We start from the raw sequence: 13,583 nt of genomic DNA, 5'->3' as shown, positions 1-13,583 counted from the left end.
ACAGGGACTCCCTTCCTTCCGTTCTTTCCTCAAATCTGTTTTCTATGCTGAGATGAACTCTTAAAATCCAACTTTGCTTTGTTCTCTTGCTTACATGTTCTGCACTGTCACTATTGTTTGGGACACAGTACACATTCTCTACCTTATCAAATTGATAAAACTGACCCATTTCAATATTCCTTACACATGTTGTTAATCCTCAAACAATACCTGCATTTCTGGCATGTGTACCACTGTTTTATTGTATGGAGTATCTGTGATTTGTGTCTCTTATCCCATCTCGGATGTGTAATTACAAAGGCAGCTATACATGAAATCTCTCAATTCTTTCAAAGAAAGATCAGGAGATAGGAATGGAGGGGAGGGGCTGGGGGGGAGGTGGGGGAAGGGGCGGGAGGAGGGAGGACAGGGGAACCCATGGCTGATGTGTAAAATTAAAACACAAATATAATAAATAAAAAAGGAGAAAAAAGGAATAAAAAAAGAGGAAAAAAACAAACTAGAAAAAAAAAAAGAAATCTCCCTTCTCTGAGTCACTAAAAGACATTTATTTTCATTTATCTGACTATATATTGCTTCTTGTTCCCACCAAATTGTGTTGCTAGTAATGCATCTGAATTAGCTTATCCTCCAACCATGCTGCTGAAGGCAGGTGCTGCATTTCCTCCAAAGTAAGAAGGGTATCACACACCTTACTTTACAAAGTTATGTAGCACGTGTTAAAAATTACTTTAATTGATTAGAACCTTTGTGTTATGCCTTTTTCCCCTCTCTGCCATTGCATTTATATGCCCTTTTCAAAGTGAGTCATAGACCCTCAAACCTCTCTGACTCCTCTAAATTTATTCAGTTCAAGTCTCTGAAAGTCAAAACTCTTTCCTGTCCTAAGGTAAGACTTATCTCAGCTTAGAGACTTCTTTGAAAAAAAAAAAAAGACTATTTAGAGGAGGAGACATTTCAGAACCATTATTTCAAAAAGTAATAGCTAAGGTAATAGGCCTTTAGAGCTAAGGTTATTTAGCTCTTAAATTTTGTTCAAGAGAAATATGTAAATCTAAGAAAGATTCAACACTTGCTTAGGGTGATAGTACTAATTAACAGTGGATCCTGAAGGCATCCTGAGTGCACACACTCGCAAAGTTTCAAATCCAACAAGCTAACTTATATCAATAAAAACACCCATTAGGTTTACACAGAAAGTAAATTCTTTCTAAATTTAGTCCCCGAAAACAGAAGCAAGGGAGCAAGTCCTAATTAGCAGTGGATTTGGTGTGATCCCCGAAATAGTGACTCAGAGTGCTGCCTCTCCCACAGCTACAGACAATGACTGATTATTTTCTTGATAACAAATTTAGCTAAGATATAAGTTATGATGATGACTGAAAATGGTGATTTCATCATTCCAGAGGACAATCCCTTCCCCTGGGGGAAGCAGAGAGCTATCTATGGCTTATTTTGCCTCATCTGTCTTTCACTTTGCGGCTACACAGATCTGAACTAGGACAAGGGAATACAATGGCATGAGAGAACTCATGTTCCATGGGATTGAGAAATTATCTTCTGGAGTGTTGCACCAATGCTATTGTAGTCACCAAGATTAGAATTACATCACTCTGTCCTCCCTTGGTGGACCTGCCAATCTATCAAGGTGTCTTACCTTTAAAACATTAGCTGAGGTCCCGTAAAACAACATGGGAATGATTCATAGAGTATTTCCCCTGAAGTGTCTCAAGAAGCTTGACATGAGTGAAATTGTAAGGAGAGGTGAAAACGGCTTTGTGGAAGTCTATTTTGTATAACTGGCAGGCTATTAGAAGACGGCACTGCACATAGTACTTACAGTGAGTAATGTCAGGTGGGCCATAAGGATCAGTCATATAAATGGTGGTGGGTTTGCCAACTTTTAGATAAACAACATCGGATGTGTTCTTCAATATCGCTACAGCCTCTTCATGGGTAACTTCTTCTAAACTATAGTTATTTACCTGAAAGAGGAGAAAGATCAATATGACAAAGTTAAACCTGCGAAGTGAAAGAGAACTATCCAGGCAGATGGTGAAATTTGAAATTAGACCTTATTAATAGACCGGGTTACAATGATTAGTTTGGTTTTTGTGATATTTTTGATAGAACATATGGTATAAGCTTTAACCAAAGCAGGTTAGGTATGGCCATCAATGCTGCAAAACAGGGTCAGCTTTATCGATCTCTCTGAAGAAGAGACTTAATGGCAAACAGAACATTTCTAGAAAAAAAAAAAAAGATCTTTTAAAACATTTGGTGTAGTTCTTTTTTTTTTTCTTTATTATTATGTGTTTTAAATTTTATACATCAGCCATGGGTTCCCCTGTCCTTCCCCCTCCTGCCCCCACCCCTGCCTTCCCCCCAGCCCCTCCCCTCCATTCCCATGTCCTCCAGGATCAAGGCACTCCTGGGGATTCATTTAAACCTGGTAGATTCAGTACAGGCAGGTCCTGTCACCTCCTTCCAGACTGAGCAAAGTGTCCATGTGTAAGCCCAAGGTTTCCAACAGCCAGCTCATGCACTAAGGAAAGATGCTGGTCCCACAGACTGGATGCCTCCCAAACAGATCAAGCTATTCAATGGTCTCACTTATCCAGAGGGCCTGATCCAGCTGGGGGCTCCACAGCCTTTGGTTCATAATTCATGTGCTTCCATTCGTTTGGCTATTTGTCCCTGTGCTTTTTGCAATCTTGGATTCAACAATTCACGCTCTTGCAGACCCTCCTCTTTCTCGACAGTTGGACACCTGGAGCTCCACCTGGGGACTGGCTGAGGATCTCTGCATCCACTTCCATCAGTTATTGGATGAGAGTTCCAAGATGACTGTTAGGGTGTTTGGCCATCTGATCACCAGACTAGGTCAGATCAGGCTTTCTCTCGACCATTGCCAGCAGACTACAGGGGATATATCATTGTGGATTTCTGGGGACCTCTTGAGCATTCTGCCTATTCCTGGTCTCATGTGGTCTTCATTTATCATGGTCTGTTATTCCTGGTGTAGTTCTTATGACTAAATGTTATATATATATATATATATATATCAGGCTGGGTATGCATATCAGTGCTATAATTAATGATTACCGAGAATATGTGAGGGCTTTGGATCAGTTCCCAGCACCACAAAAAACAGACAAGAAACAACACAGTGAAGAAAGAATACACAGAAAGCATTGTGTAGTAATTGAAGGGAAAAAAAACCAAAACACTAAAACCAAATAACAAAACATAAGAATAATCCATAAGTTTCCTACTTTAATGTATTTCTTTAAGTCAGTGTAATCATGTTGGACATATTATTTTGGAATCTGTATTGGAGATCTAGAGTGATTGTAACATTAATATAATTTAGCAACATGGTCTTTGCTTTGCATGACTGTAACAGTGATTTAAATTATCTCTTGCTAGAACCTGATTCGTTTGCTCTTAATATGTTGCTACTACAAATAATACTTTGACAAACAATTATCTGGGCTTATCCAGCTTGGATGTTTTTGGTATAACTTATGCACATGACTTGCTAGACTCTACTATAATAGCATTGTTGCAATTTTTAATATCTGTTCTGAAAGTGCCCCTTGAAATATGACCCGTTTACCCTCATGCTAGCACTTGGTGAGCTCCCCATCTCCCAATAGGGCTGAGAACTGAACCCAAGATCCTACATATGCTATGCATACTCTCAGTTATTGGCTTTACTTTCAGTTATTTTTTTCTTTAAAGGAAAGAATGTTAATGTAACATAAGCATTCACAGGTGAGTACATTAAAATGTATCACATATCACAGCAATGCACTCCTTTATTTTTATAAAGAGAAGCCTATAGAAGGTGTTATTATAACTTCATGGCAGGAATACCACACTGGATGTGTGCAGTATTGATTTTTAATGTAATGCATCCAGAAAGACATCATCAATGGAGAAATGGATATAATTATTCAAAAAGTATAATTTAAAATTAGCTTGGGATACATAGTGAGGTATAAGCTATCATGAGCAACAGACAAAACTTTGTCTCATAGAAACAAAAAGTATCTATAATGAGGTTTAACTTACCAATTACATGCAACCAGTTAACTTAAAATATTAATAAATAATAATACAACAAGTCTATTATAATAAAATTATCAGCCTCACCACCCTTGCACTCTTATTAAATAAAATAAGGGGCAATAAAATGCACGCATGGTGACATTGTGACCATCTGTTTGATAATTGAGGTGTGAATGAAGTGATTAACAAGTAGATTGCACAAGCTACATGAGGATTCTGTGGAAGGAGATGAGTCATGTTACAGGTTGGCTGGAGACTGATGCTTTGTGCTTTCATGTACTGTTCAGAAAAACAGAGCTACAGATGAGGGAGGCTGTGATACACATTCTCTCCCATGGACTTCAGTCATACATGATATGTAGCACTATTTTTTCTATTATTTTCTTATAAATGCTGATAATCACAGTCATGAAGTATCTACACACAACCCCAAATAAATGCAGACATGATCCCATTTTACATACACTAACTTCTTGCAATGATGTTTATGTCTTCTGTAAGACAACTATAAAATAAAAGGATGTAAGTTACCTAATAGGTTATTGTGATGCTTCACTGTTTTAGTGCCACTGGTCTGATAAGTGACCGAGACAGAATCAAAAGCCAGTCACTTAAGCCTCAGAGATCATCCTTTAACAAGCAACTTCACTGTGTCTTCAGCTTTCACGTCTTTGCTGTAACCAACACACACTTCAACAAGGATCAGTTTGTGGGATGGATAATACGGGAGTAGAATCAGGCACAGGAAGTGAATGTGGAAGATCCAGATATGGCAAACACAGTTGATGATAGCAGACCTTAATTATAGAGGAATAATGAAAATAGTAGGGCTAACATTTATTTACTATTCTCTGTCACATATTTGGAGAACACACACACACATACATATATATGACCATTGTGTATGTATGTATATATATATATGTATATATATATATGTATATATTTAAATTCATTTTTGTTTTATGGGTTTGAGTGTTTTGCCTAAATGTATTTGTGTGCATCACATGCATGACTGGTGCTCAGGGAAATCAGAAGAGGACATTGGATTCCCTGGAACTGGGGTTACAGAGGAGTTGCCATGTGGGAAACGAACGCAAGTCCTCTGCAAGAACAGAAAGTGATCTTAATGACTGATCTGTCAAAGGTATATATAGCAAATGGAAGGAGATTTAGTATATCTCCTCGCTGTCCTTTGGAAAACCTTAGTTTCAATGATTCATTTATTTTAAGGCAGTCCAACTTGTGATTAAAGAAAGTGATCATGCACAGCAGTAGAAAATATGTACGGAAATGATGTTTTCTCTAAAAACTTGCCTGTCCAGTTAGGTACCTCTGAATGTTGTGATCACAGCCCCAGAAACCTCTACATTGAGAAGACAAAAGAGGGGCAGATCTTTGGAGTTACAAAATGACAAGGGCAGTGAAGAGGAACCCACATGCTATGAACTAACTGGATCAGATTTCAAGTGGCACCAAAGTTTTGTTTTGACAAGGGCTTATGGTCTTTCTCTCCAGGGTGCGGAAATCATACAGCTTGTTAGATTATCAATTGAAAAACAGATAGTCAATGATTATTAAATCCAGCTATTACTATCTTTAAGGTGGGAAGTAGATTTTTAAAGATAGACTTCATACAACCATGAAAATATTCAGACAAGAATGAGAATTTAAGTCAGTGGCAGATGCAGGGGCGGGGGAGAGGTGAGCGTGACAAAGAGGGTATTAGTTGAATGAGTGTTAGTTTAAGATAATGGCAGCTTGGTTGGTTTTTATTTGGTGGCTGCCATGTTGAAGTACTGCCATGAACTTTGGACCTGGAGCAGGCAGTTGATTGTATTGGCAATAGAGCACACTCAGTAAGAGCACATGCATTTGAGGCTGGGCAGATGGCTGGGCTGGCGGTGGCAAAAGTGCTTGCCATGAGAGCCTGATGATTGGAGTCTGGATCTCTAGAACTCAGGTAACACTGGACACAAGAGTTCAAACCTCTGAAATCTCAGAAGGTACTACAGGCAGATGGGGACAGACACAGGAGACCAGAAGTGTGGGGTCCAGATAGAGTGACTTACACAGTGGCAAAGAGAGCCTATCTCAAATAAGGTGAAAAGACAAGGAACAGTTCCTGAAGATTGTCTTCTGGTGTCCACATGCATGCCATTGCAAGGGCATGCCTGAACAGATACACATGCACACACACACTCAAACACACACACACACACACACACACACACACACACACACACATACACACACACAGTCGCTGGGTTTCCTTTCACATAGACTAAGATATGAACTCTTTGTCTTGGTGTTTCCCAGCTCTGTTACTTTGAAAATCCTATTTAGCCTTCTAAGCTTCAATTTTGTACTCTGTAAAACAGGAATGGCACCAGCCACTGTCTCGAAGGGCTTTTGTAGTACATACTGGCCTATGGCAAGTAGCCGTACATTACAATACTTAATGTTGGTTCTTAACCTTGTCACTGTTTATTGTCATCATCCACCTCGCTTCCCAGGAAACTGGATTTCTCAGCACAATTTTCTTGCTGATCATTTTTCTGTAAACATCTGTGAACTGATGAATTTAATTAGGGTTCTTCTGATGAGGCTTCTGTGTGGTCTTTAAAAAACAAACCTGGACCAAAAAGCATCCTTTTGTGCTGAAGTCTTCAAAATTGTTTTTCACAAAGTGGGTTTGTTTGGGTTAATTATGTGTGTTCACTGTGCTATGGACACTCAACATAAAAGGCCTACAGCTGGAGATGATCGTATGCAGAGAGAAGAGACATTGCATTAATTGATGCTGTTCCTGTCATGGTGTTTCACTGTCTTTTGATTTTTTTCTTTTAATTTTGAATCAATTATTTGACTATCATGATGAACACCGACCAACTGGCCTGGTTTCAGGGAAAGAGATGATGCATGTTTGAGTAAGATACTATCTGTGGGAAGCCTTCCATGGAGGAGACATATATGCAGCCTTGCCTCATACTAGCAACACTAAAGAGGACTGAGGAGACCCAAGACTGAGAAGCTGGAGGTAAGATGACTCATCGGCTCAAAAGATGAGGTGGCTTGGATTGGGGCATCATATGTGGGGTGGCAAGCCAGCTGAAGAAGGAGGTGCTGGGGACCCACAGGAAGGGAACCTAGCCAGTTTTGTGGAAAAGCAAATATGTGGAAGCAAGCATCTACATCACAGTGTAACAGTGGGAGGCTGGAGGTAGGAGAGGCAAGCGTGAGCAGAATTCTGTGATGCAGGCTCTGAATACCTGACTTGATTTGCATGCAAGACTCTTCATGTCTGGGGGACAGGTAAAGGCAATGATTAGTGACAGAGGTCTACCTAGAAAGAAAGTACAAGGAAATGTGTGGCCCACAGACACTGGAGAAAAATCCTAAACTCTATTGCTAAGTTTTAAAAATGAGATGAAGTGGTTGGTTATTAGATCATGAAATAAATTAAGAAGATCAATCCAATGCAGTAATATCAATGATAGGAAAAGAAAAATGCATAACCTCAGGAAAATAAAAGAACTCTACAGCATATTGAAATAAACTGTTGATGGTAAAATTTCCTCTGGAATAAGAAATCTTAATAAATAGGGAACGTGTAACTCTGGTTATGTTTGGATAATCAGTATTTTCTTGGTTTTAATGTTTTCAAAAATGGGTATGTATTAGTGTTTTTATAACAAGATTAACTTCACTTGGGCAAAACAAAAATGAAGACTTAAAGAAGAATGGAAAGGGGTGGTACATAAAGCAACCTCAGGAGTCAGGTGAAACTGAATGCCAGAGGGAGGGTTGTGTCTCATGTGCAATTTAAATTGATTAGAAACACTAGCCACGTTTTAAACTTGGCTAAACCTGGGTATTTTTTAGGACTGGGGGACCTGCTCAATTCTAGTTGTGTTTTGTATGGTATTACTTTTTTGAAAGAATTCATGATGAAGTACATTTATAAATCACAGTGTTGAAGCTTATATGTTTCTCAGGTGCTTTGAAGAGTGATCAGGTTGGTTTCAGTTTTCAGTTTCATGATTTAAGAGCCACCTAATACTTTTCCTAGGAATTCCACGTGTCAAATGAAGATAATGATTGTGTTCATTTTGGTGGGCTTGTGTTTATGAGGAAAGACTGAATGATACCATGAGCTAGCAGCAACCCTGAATAAAGGAAATGCTAACCAAATAATCATAGTCAGGCATTTAGGTACCACTGAACCTGCTGCTGGAAATAGCTTCTTCCTGGTTGAGACTGCTGTCACCCCCTCCTGTGCTCAATACTTCTGCAATACCTTTTCCTACCTTTAACTGTCTTACTATTTTCAAGGGGAATGAAAAAAATCATATTCATTTTTTTTGCATTCCCCCACATGAAGCATTATAAGTACCTGGTACTTAATGAGGGTTGAAATAAGCTAAATATGCTGCAAAAGAATGATTGTGCCATGTCCAAAGGGATCAAAAGTCCATGTTTTATTGAAAGAGTGGGACGGCTGTGCTGAGTTTCTGTTTCCTATTTGTGCTACTTAGAGAGGTAGAGAAGAGGCCTGAAGGTCATTCAAGCAAAGGCACACACTTACTGGATGCTCGCTTTGTGCCACGTAGGATATAAGGAGGAAAACATCAAAGAGCAAGAGAGCCCAGGGTCACCTCTGCTTATAATGCACAATCAAAGCTCCAGCTCGATGAATTTCCTTCACCATTAATCATACATTTCTTAATCCTCCCTTCTATAAAAAGAGAAAGAATAGAACATAGGAGTGCTATTTTGATTGATTGAAGCTTCCTCCGCAATGCTGGTCACCAAAGCACAGAGCAATGTGAAGCCCAGGGCAATTCATGAGGTACAAGAGGAAATTTCATTAATATTTATCATTTTTATGTTTATTTCCTGTGTAGAATTTACAAACATAGTGTCCTGGTTAGTTATTTTGTTAACCTGATACAAACTAGAGTCATTTGAGAAAATACCCCTACTAGATTGGCCTGGGAGCAAGTCTATGGGGTACTTTCTTGATCAATAATTAATGCAGGAGGACCCAGCCCATTGGGGGTAGCAGTCATCTTTGGGCCTGTGGTCCTGCATGATATAATACAGTAGGTAGAGACAAGCCACAAGGAGCAAGCTAGTAAGCGGCACTCCTCCATGGCCTCTGCTTCTGTTCCTGCCCCCAGTTCCCCGCCATGTTCCACTTTCCCCTGGGATGGAGTGTGAGCATTGCAGGAAAGCTGTAAGATGAAATACGCCCTTTCCTCCCTAAGTTGTTTTAGGTCCTGAAATAGCAACAGAAATCATAATTAAAACATATATAGGCCATTTAAACATATCTGAATCCATTAGAAGCAACTTCTTGTTGCTTTCCTAGTGGGGTGGGCTAGTAAAATAATTTTAGGCCTAGGCATATAGCTCAGCGGTACAAATACTTGACTTTTATATACAAAGCCCTGTGTTCAGTCCTTACTACCATACAACAAACAAGGAAACAAATAAATAGTTAATTTTTATAAAACTAGTATGCAGTATATAGAGAGGCAAAAACTATTAACAGTGATAGATCAGTGCTTGAATTTTGGAGGACACCACACTACTGAAGTAGGATACAGTAGCTTAGTGGTAGAGTGGTTGCATAGTATCTACAGGCCTTGGTCAAATCCCCAGGACTGCAAATAACAATGATAATGATATTTTTGAATAGCATATGCTAATTGTATAGAAAGTTACATAAACAAGGTTAACACCTTGAATATAAGCAAAATAAAAAGAAATCAGCAGGAAATATTTAATGCCTGAATAAACTAAACTAATGCAGTTATGTTGACTTATAATTATTGCATTTGAGATAAACTAGAAGGGAGCCCAAGTAGTAACTATCCAGATTTTTCTTGCTTTTGAAAGTGCTTCTAACTGTAGAGGACAGAATGTGAGGGGTGAGCTACCCCAGATGCCCTCCAGGTGGCTACAGGAGATCACTCAGCAATAGCACTGGTCTGAAATGTGACCACCAGCACCAGGGCCACCCTCAGGAAAGCAGTGAAATCAGAGGAGATGGCTCCTGTAGTATTAGGTCAAGGTCATGTTGGTTCTTGCCTAGGTCCCATGAGAGAATCATTTGGAAATTAAAACCCAAATGAATATGACCTCTACCTCAAGGTTCTGATTTGCTTATTTGGGATTGATTGAGAATGGGGTATTCACTATGTTCAAAAGCCAACCATGAGATTCTAGGGTACAAATGGGACTAAGAACCAGAGGCATCAAATAAACTGGTGAAGGGAGTTGGACTTCAGGGCGTCACTCCATAGGTCTTCATCTAATCTCACAATTGACTAGTTACACAGTATTGGGAATTCTCTGAACTCTAACTGAGAATAGCGTGGCAAGTGCCCCACTACCTCCTAAGGGCAAGCGTAAGGAGTATGTGAGTTTCTCTATGCACAGTTTTAGCTGTGGAAATATGGAAGTGGCATGCTGGTGGAAGAACACATTCACGGTCTTATCTAAGGTGGACTCCTACCACCTGTGAACGTCCTGTTTCTCATTCAGATAATTTCAATATATTTGCATTGTCTTTAATATGATACCTTTTGTTACTAATGTTTGAATAAAACCAGGCAGCCACGAAAAGTTAATCAGTTTAAGTCTTCACAACCAGTATTTACTCAGAAAACAGTACTGTTCCTTGTCTCATTCCCCTAATCCGTTTGCTATCTTTACTTCATCCTTAGCTTAAGAATAAAACTAAGGGGCTCTTACTCATAACATATCCCAGAGTATGCTCCACTGAACTCTAGTTGTGACTGTTTTATAAGTATCATTTTAACAAAAGTATTCCATGATAAAAAGGTTGAAAATTATAGAGTAAATGAAAACATTTCCTTATTAGAGAACTTCATAGATCTTTAATATGATTTTTATATGTTGATTTTTCACGTGTTCATAATATCACTTTATATGTTCATTTTCATTTGTTCTGTTTTAATATTGCTTTTTTAATGTTCATTGAGGAGCCACATTAGGGTCACACACATGTCTCAGATTTTCCGAACCTATTCTGATTTTAGATTCCTTTAATATAAGAAAGGGACAAGACTAACATTTAAAAACACATACTCAGAAATGTTAACCTAAGGTAATGATACTATGGTAAAGAGACCAAAAAAAAAAAAAAAAAGGACCGCAGATGTACTTGGCTTGCCTAAAGTGATTTGGTAGAATTAGTTGGTATGCCTGTGACTAGACAGAGTTCTTCAAAGTCTGGTCCTAGCGTTTTCCCACTTGACTTCAGTGCCTTTGTCATCCTTCCCTCCATTTACTACTTCCCTTTTAAGGAAGAAGATGAATTCATTCTCTGCAAAAGTGTATAAATTCTCTTACTGACATTTTTTCCTTTAAATGTCAAGCAGAGGTTATAAGGGGGGAAGTGTAAGATTTTAAACCTTAAATTATAACATGACAAGGAGCTTGACAACCAACAACTAATGTTACTGCTGTAAAAATGATAAATGATCCCAGATTTAAAGTCTCTGGTATTATACAGAATAGGTAAAGACGATCACATTTCTATAAAATATTTGGCTCCAAGGAGCATCTTGCTAAGGCTTAAGAAGAAACAGTGTATGGAAATATATAAAAGATTTTTTTAATTAAAAAAAAAAGAAGCCAAAACTTAAATGTTGCCAACTTTCGACCATCTGTCTCAAGATATTCAAGACTGAGTAGTAATCCCTTCACTTAGACTTTACCAGTATTATCCACAAACATCTGTCACTGGCATTCAACTGAACAGACAAAAGAATCTAATAATTGTAGCAAAAGACATTAAAAAATATTAAATGGAGAAACACAATCTATACCAAGTATTTGGGTGACAACCATGAAACATGAGAGTGGCAGGCCTTATCAGCTCATTTTAGACAGTGGAAACTTGTTGCAAAGGGAACAGTAGAATTCTTACTTTAGCATAATTTGTGCAAAGCTCAGATCTTCAAAAGTAGAGAAGAAAATAGTAAGGAACCTAAAGATATTTTAAGTGAAATTTATTCATAAAGAATATAAATGAATGTGTGATAACATCTACTTAAAAATGAGAAAAGAATGTGTCAAACATCTTAAAAGACTGGGTAGTGAAAATATGGCAATACAAACTTGTAGATATATATGAAAGAGGGACTAATCCTTGCCATTTCTATGGGGAGGACTATGAGTAAAGGGAGAAAATTATAGAAAATAAATTTCAATGTAATGAGAAAAAAAATATACAATGGTGGTTAAAATCTGGCAGGTATTTTTGGGCAAGTATTAAATTCTCCACTCTTAGGGGCCCTTATCAGAAGTGAAATATCACTTCACACAGTTGCTATTCTGTGAGATTCTGAGGTTCCAAACAAAGATGACATTTAAGATTTAAATTCTGAAACATAAAATCTTCCTGGCAAGGAAATGCACACTCTATATTCTATGAATCATGAGATGCCCAACATGCAGTCATCATAGTTGTGAAGCCAAAGGTGGTATTATTAAGACTATGCTTGCCTCCAGTGGGTCAAGGGATGGGGGGGGATGCTGTGGATATCGCTCTGTATAAACAAAATGCTGTTTGGTCAGTGGCCAGGCAGAAAGTATAGGTGGGACAAGAGAGAAGAGAATTCTGGGAGGTGGAAGGCTGGGGCAGAGAGACACTGCCAGCCACTGCCATGACAAGAAAGATGTAAGGTACTGATAAGCCATGAGCCACGTGGCAAAGTATAGATTTATAGAAATGGGCTAAATATAAGAGTAAGAGCTACAGTGGCAGAGTGCTTGCCCAGTAAGCACAAGGCCCTGGGTTCGATCCTCAGCTCCACAAAAAAAAAAAAAAAAAAAAAAAAAGTAAGAGCTAGACAATGGTAGGCCTCAGCTTATGGCCAAGAAGTTTAAATAATATAAATATCTGTCTGTGTGTTTATTTTACAAGTGGGTTGTTGGACTAACAGGGCTTGGTGGGGGCTGGAGAGAAGGTCTCCAACTACAAATGGCGCCCAACAATTCCCTGCTGGCTTTGGAGATGGAATTGGCTCACTCCTTCTCTAAACCCAGGCATATTGTTAAAAAAAAAAAAAAGGTTAAGAGATTCTTGTGTCCCAAATCAGAAGAGCCCTCTGGTGTGGGACAGAAAAAAAACAATATTTTTATTTAAATAGGGTTGATTATAAATGAGATCTCTTTCTAAAGAGGAAAAGGGGATATGATATAGATATAATAGGATAAAAGGGGAGATTAATGAACTTACTTTTAAAGAGCAACAACTTGTTTAAAATGTTTTACATTGGTATAGATTTTAGTCTATTGATACAAACTTAAAGTTAATTTTGTTATACTGTGTGTATATTTCTACTCTTGTTTAAGGTATTATGTTTATATAGCTCATTTAAAATGGTAGTGGATAATTAAAAATAGATTAATAATTAGTCATCTATGATAACCATACTCGTGGCCATGTTAGTTAAGTCTTCTAGATATAC

General features: G+C 38.3%; 1 protein-coding gene across 7 annotated transcripts in view; it reads right to left on the bottom strand.

Moving 5' to 3' along the window:
- The window catches only part of Dlg2 (discs large MAGUK scaffold protein 2), a 901,904-nt gene that overhangs the window by 486,554 nt on the left and 401,767 nt on the right, over positions 1–13,583 (bottom strand). For all 7 annotated transcript variants that reach the window (XM_036186483.1, XM_036186442.1, XM_036186459.1 and 4 more), the window contains exon 7: positions 1,841–1,985. In XM_036186483.1, the coding sequence (XP_036042376.1) occupies positions 1,841–1,985 (145 nt within the window). The remainder of the gene's footprint in view (positions 1–1,840; positions 1,986–13,583) is intronic.

This window comes from Onychomys torridus, chromosome 1 (assembly GCF_903995425.1).
Source record: "Onychomys torridus chromosome 1, mOncTor1.1, whole genome shotgun sequence".
Classification (NCBI taxonomy): domain Eukaryota; kingdom Metazoa; phylum Chordata; class Mammalia; order Rodentia; family Cricetidae; genus Onychomys; species Onychomys torridus.
This window is presented reverse-complemented; position numbering and strand designations above follow the sequence as displayed.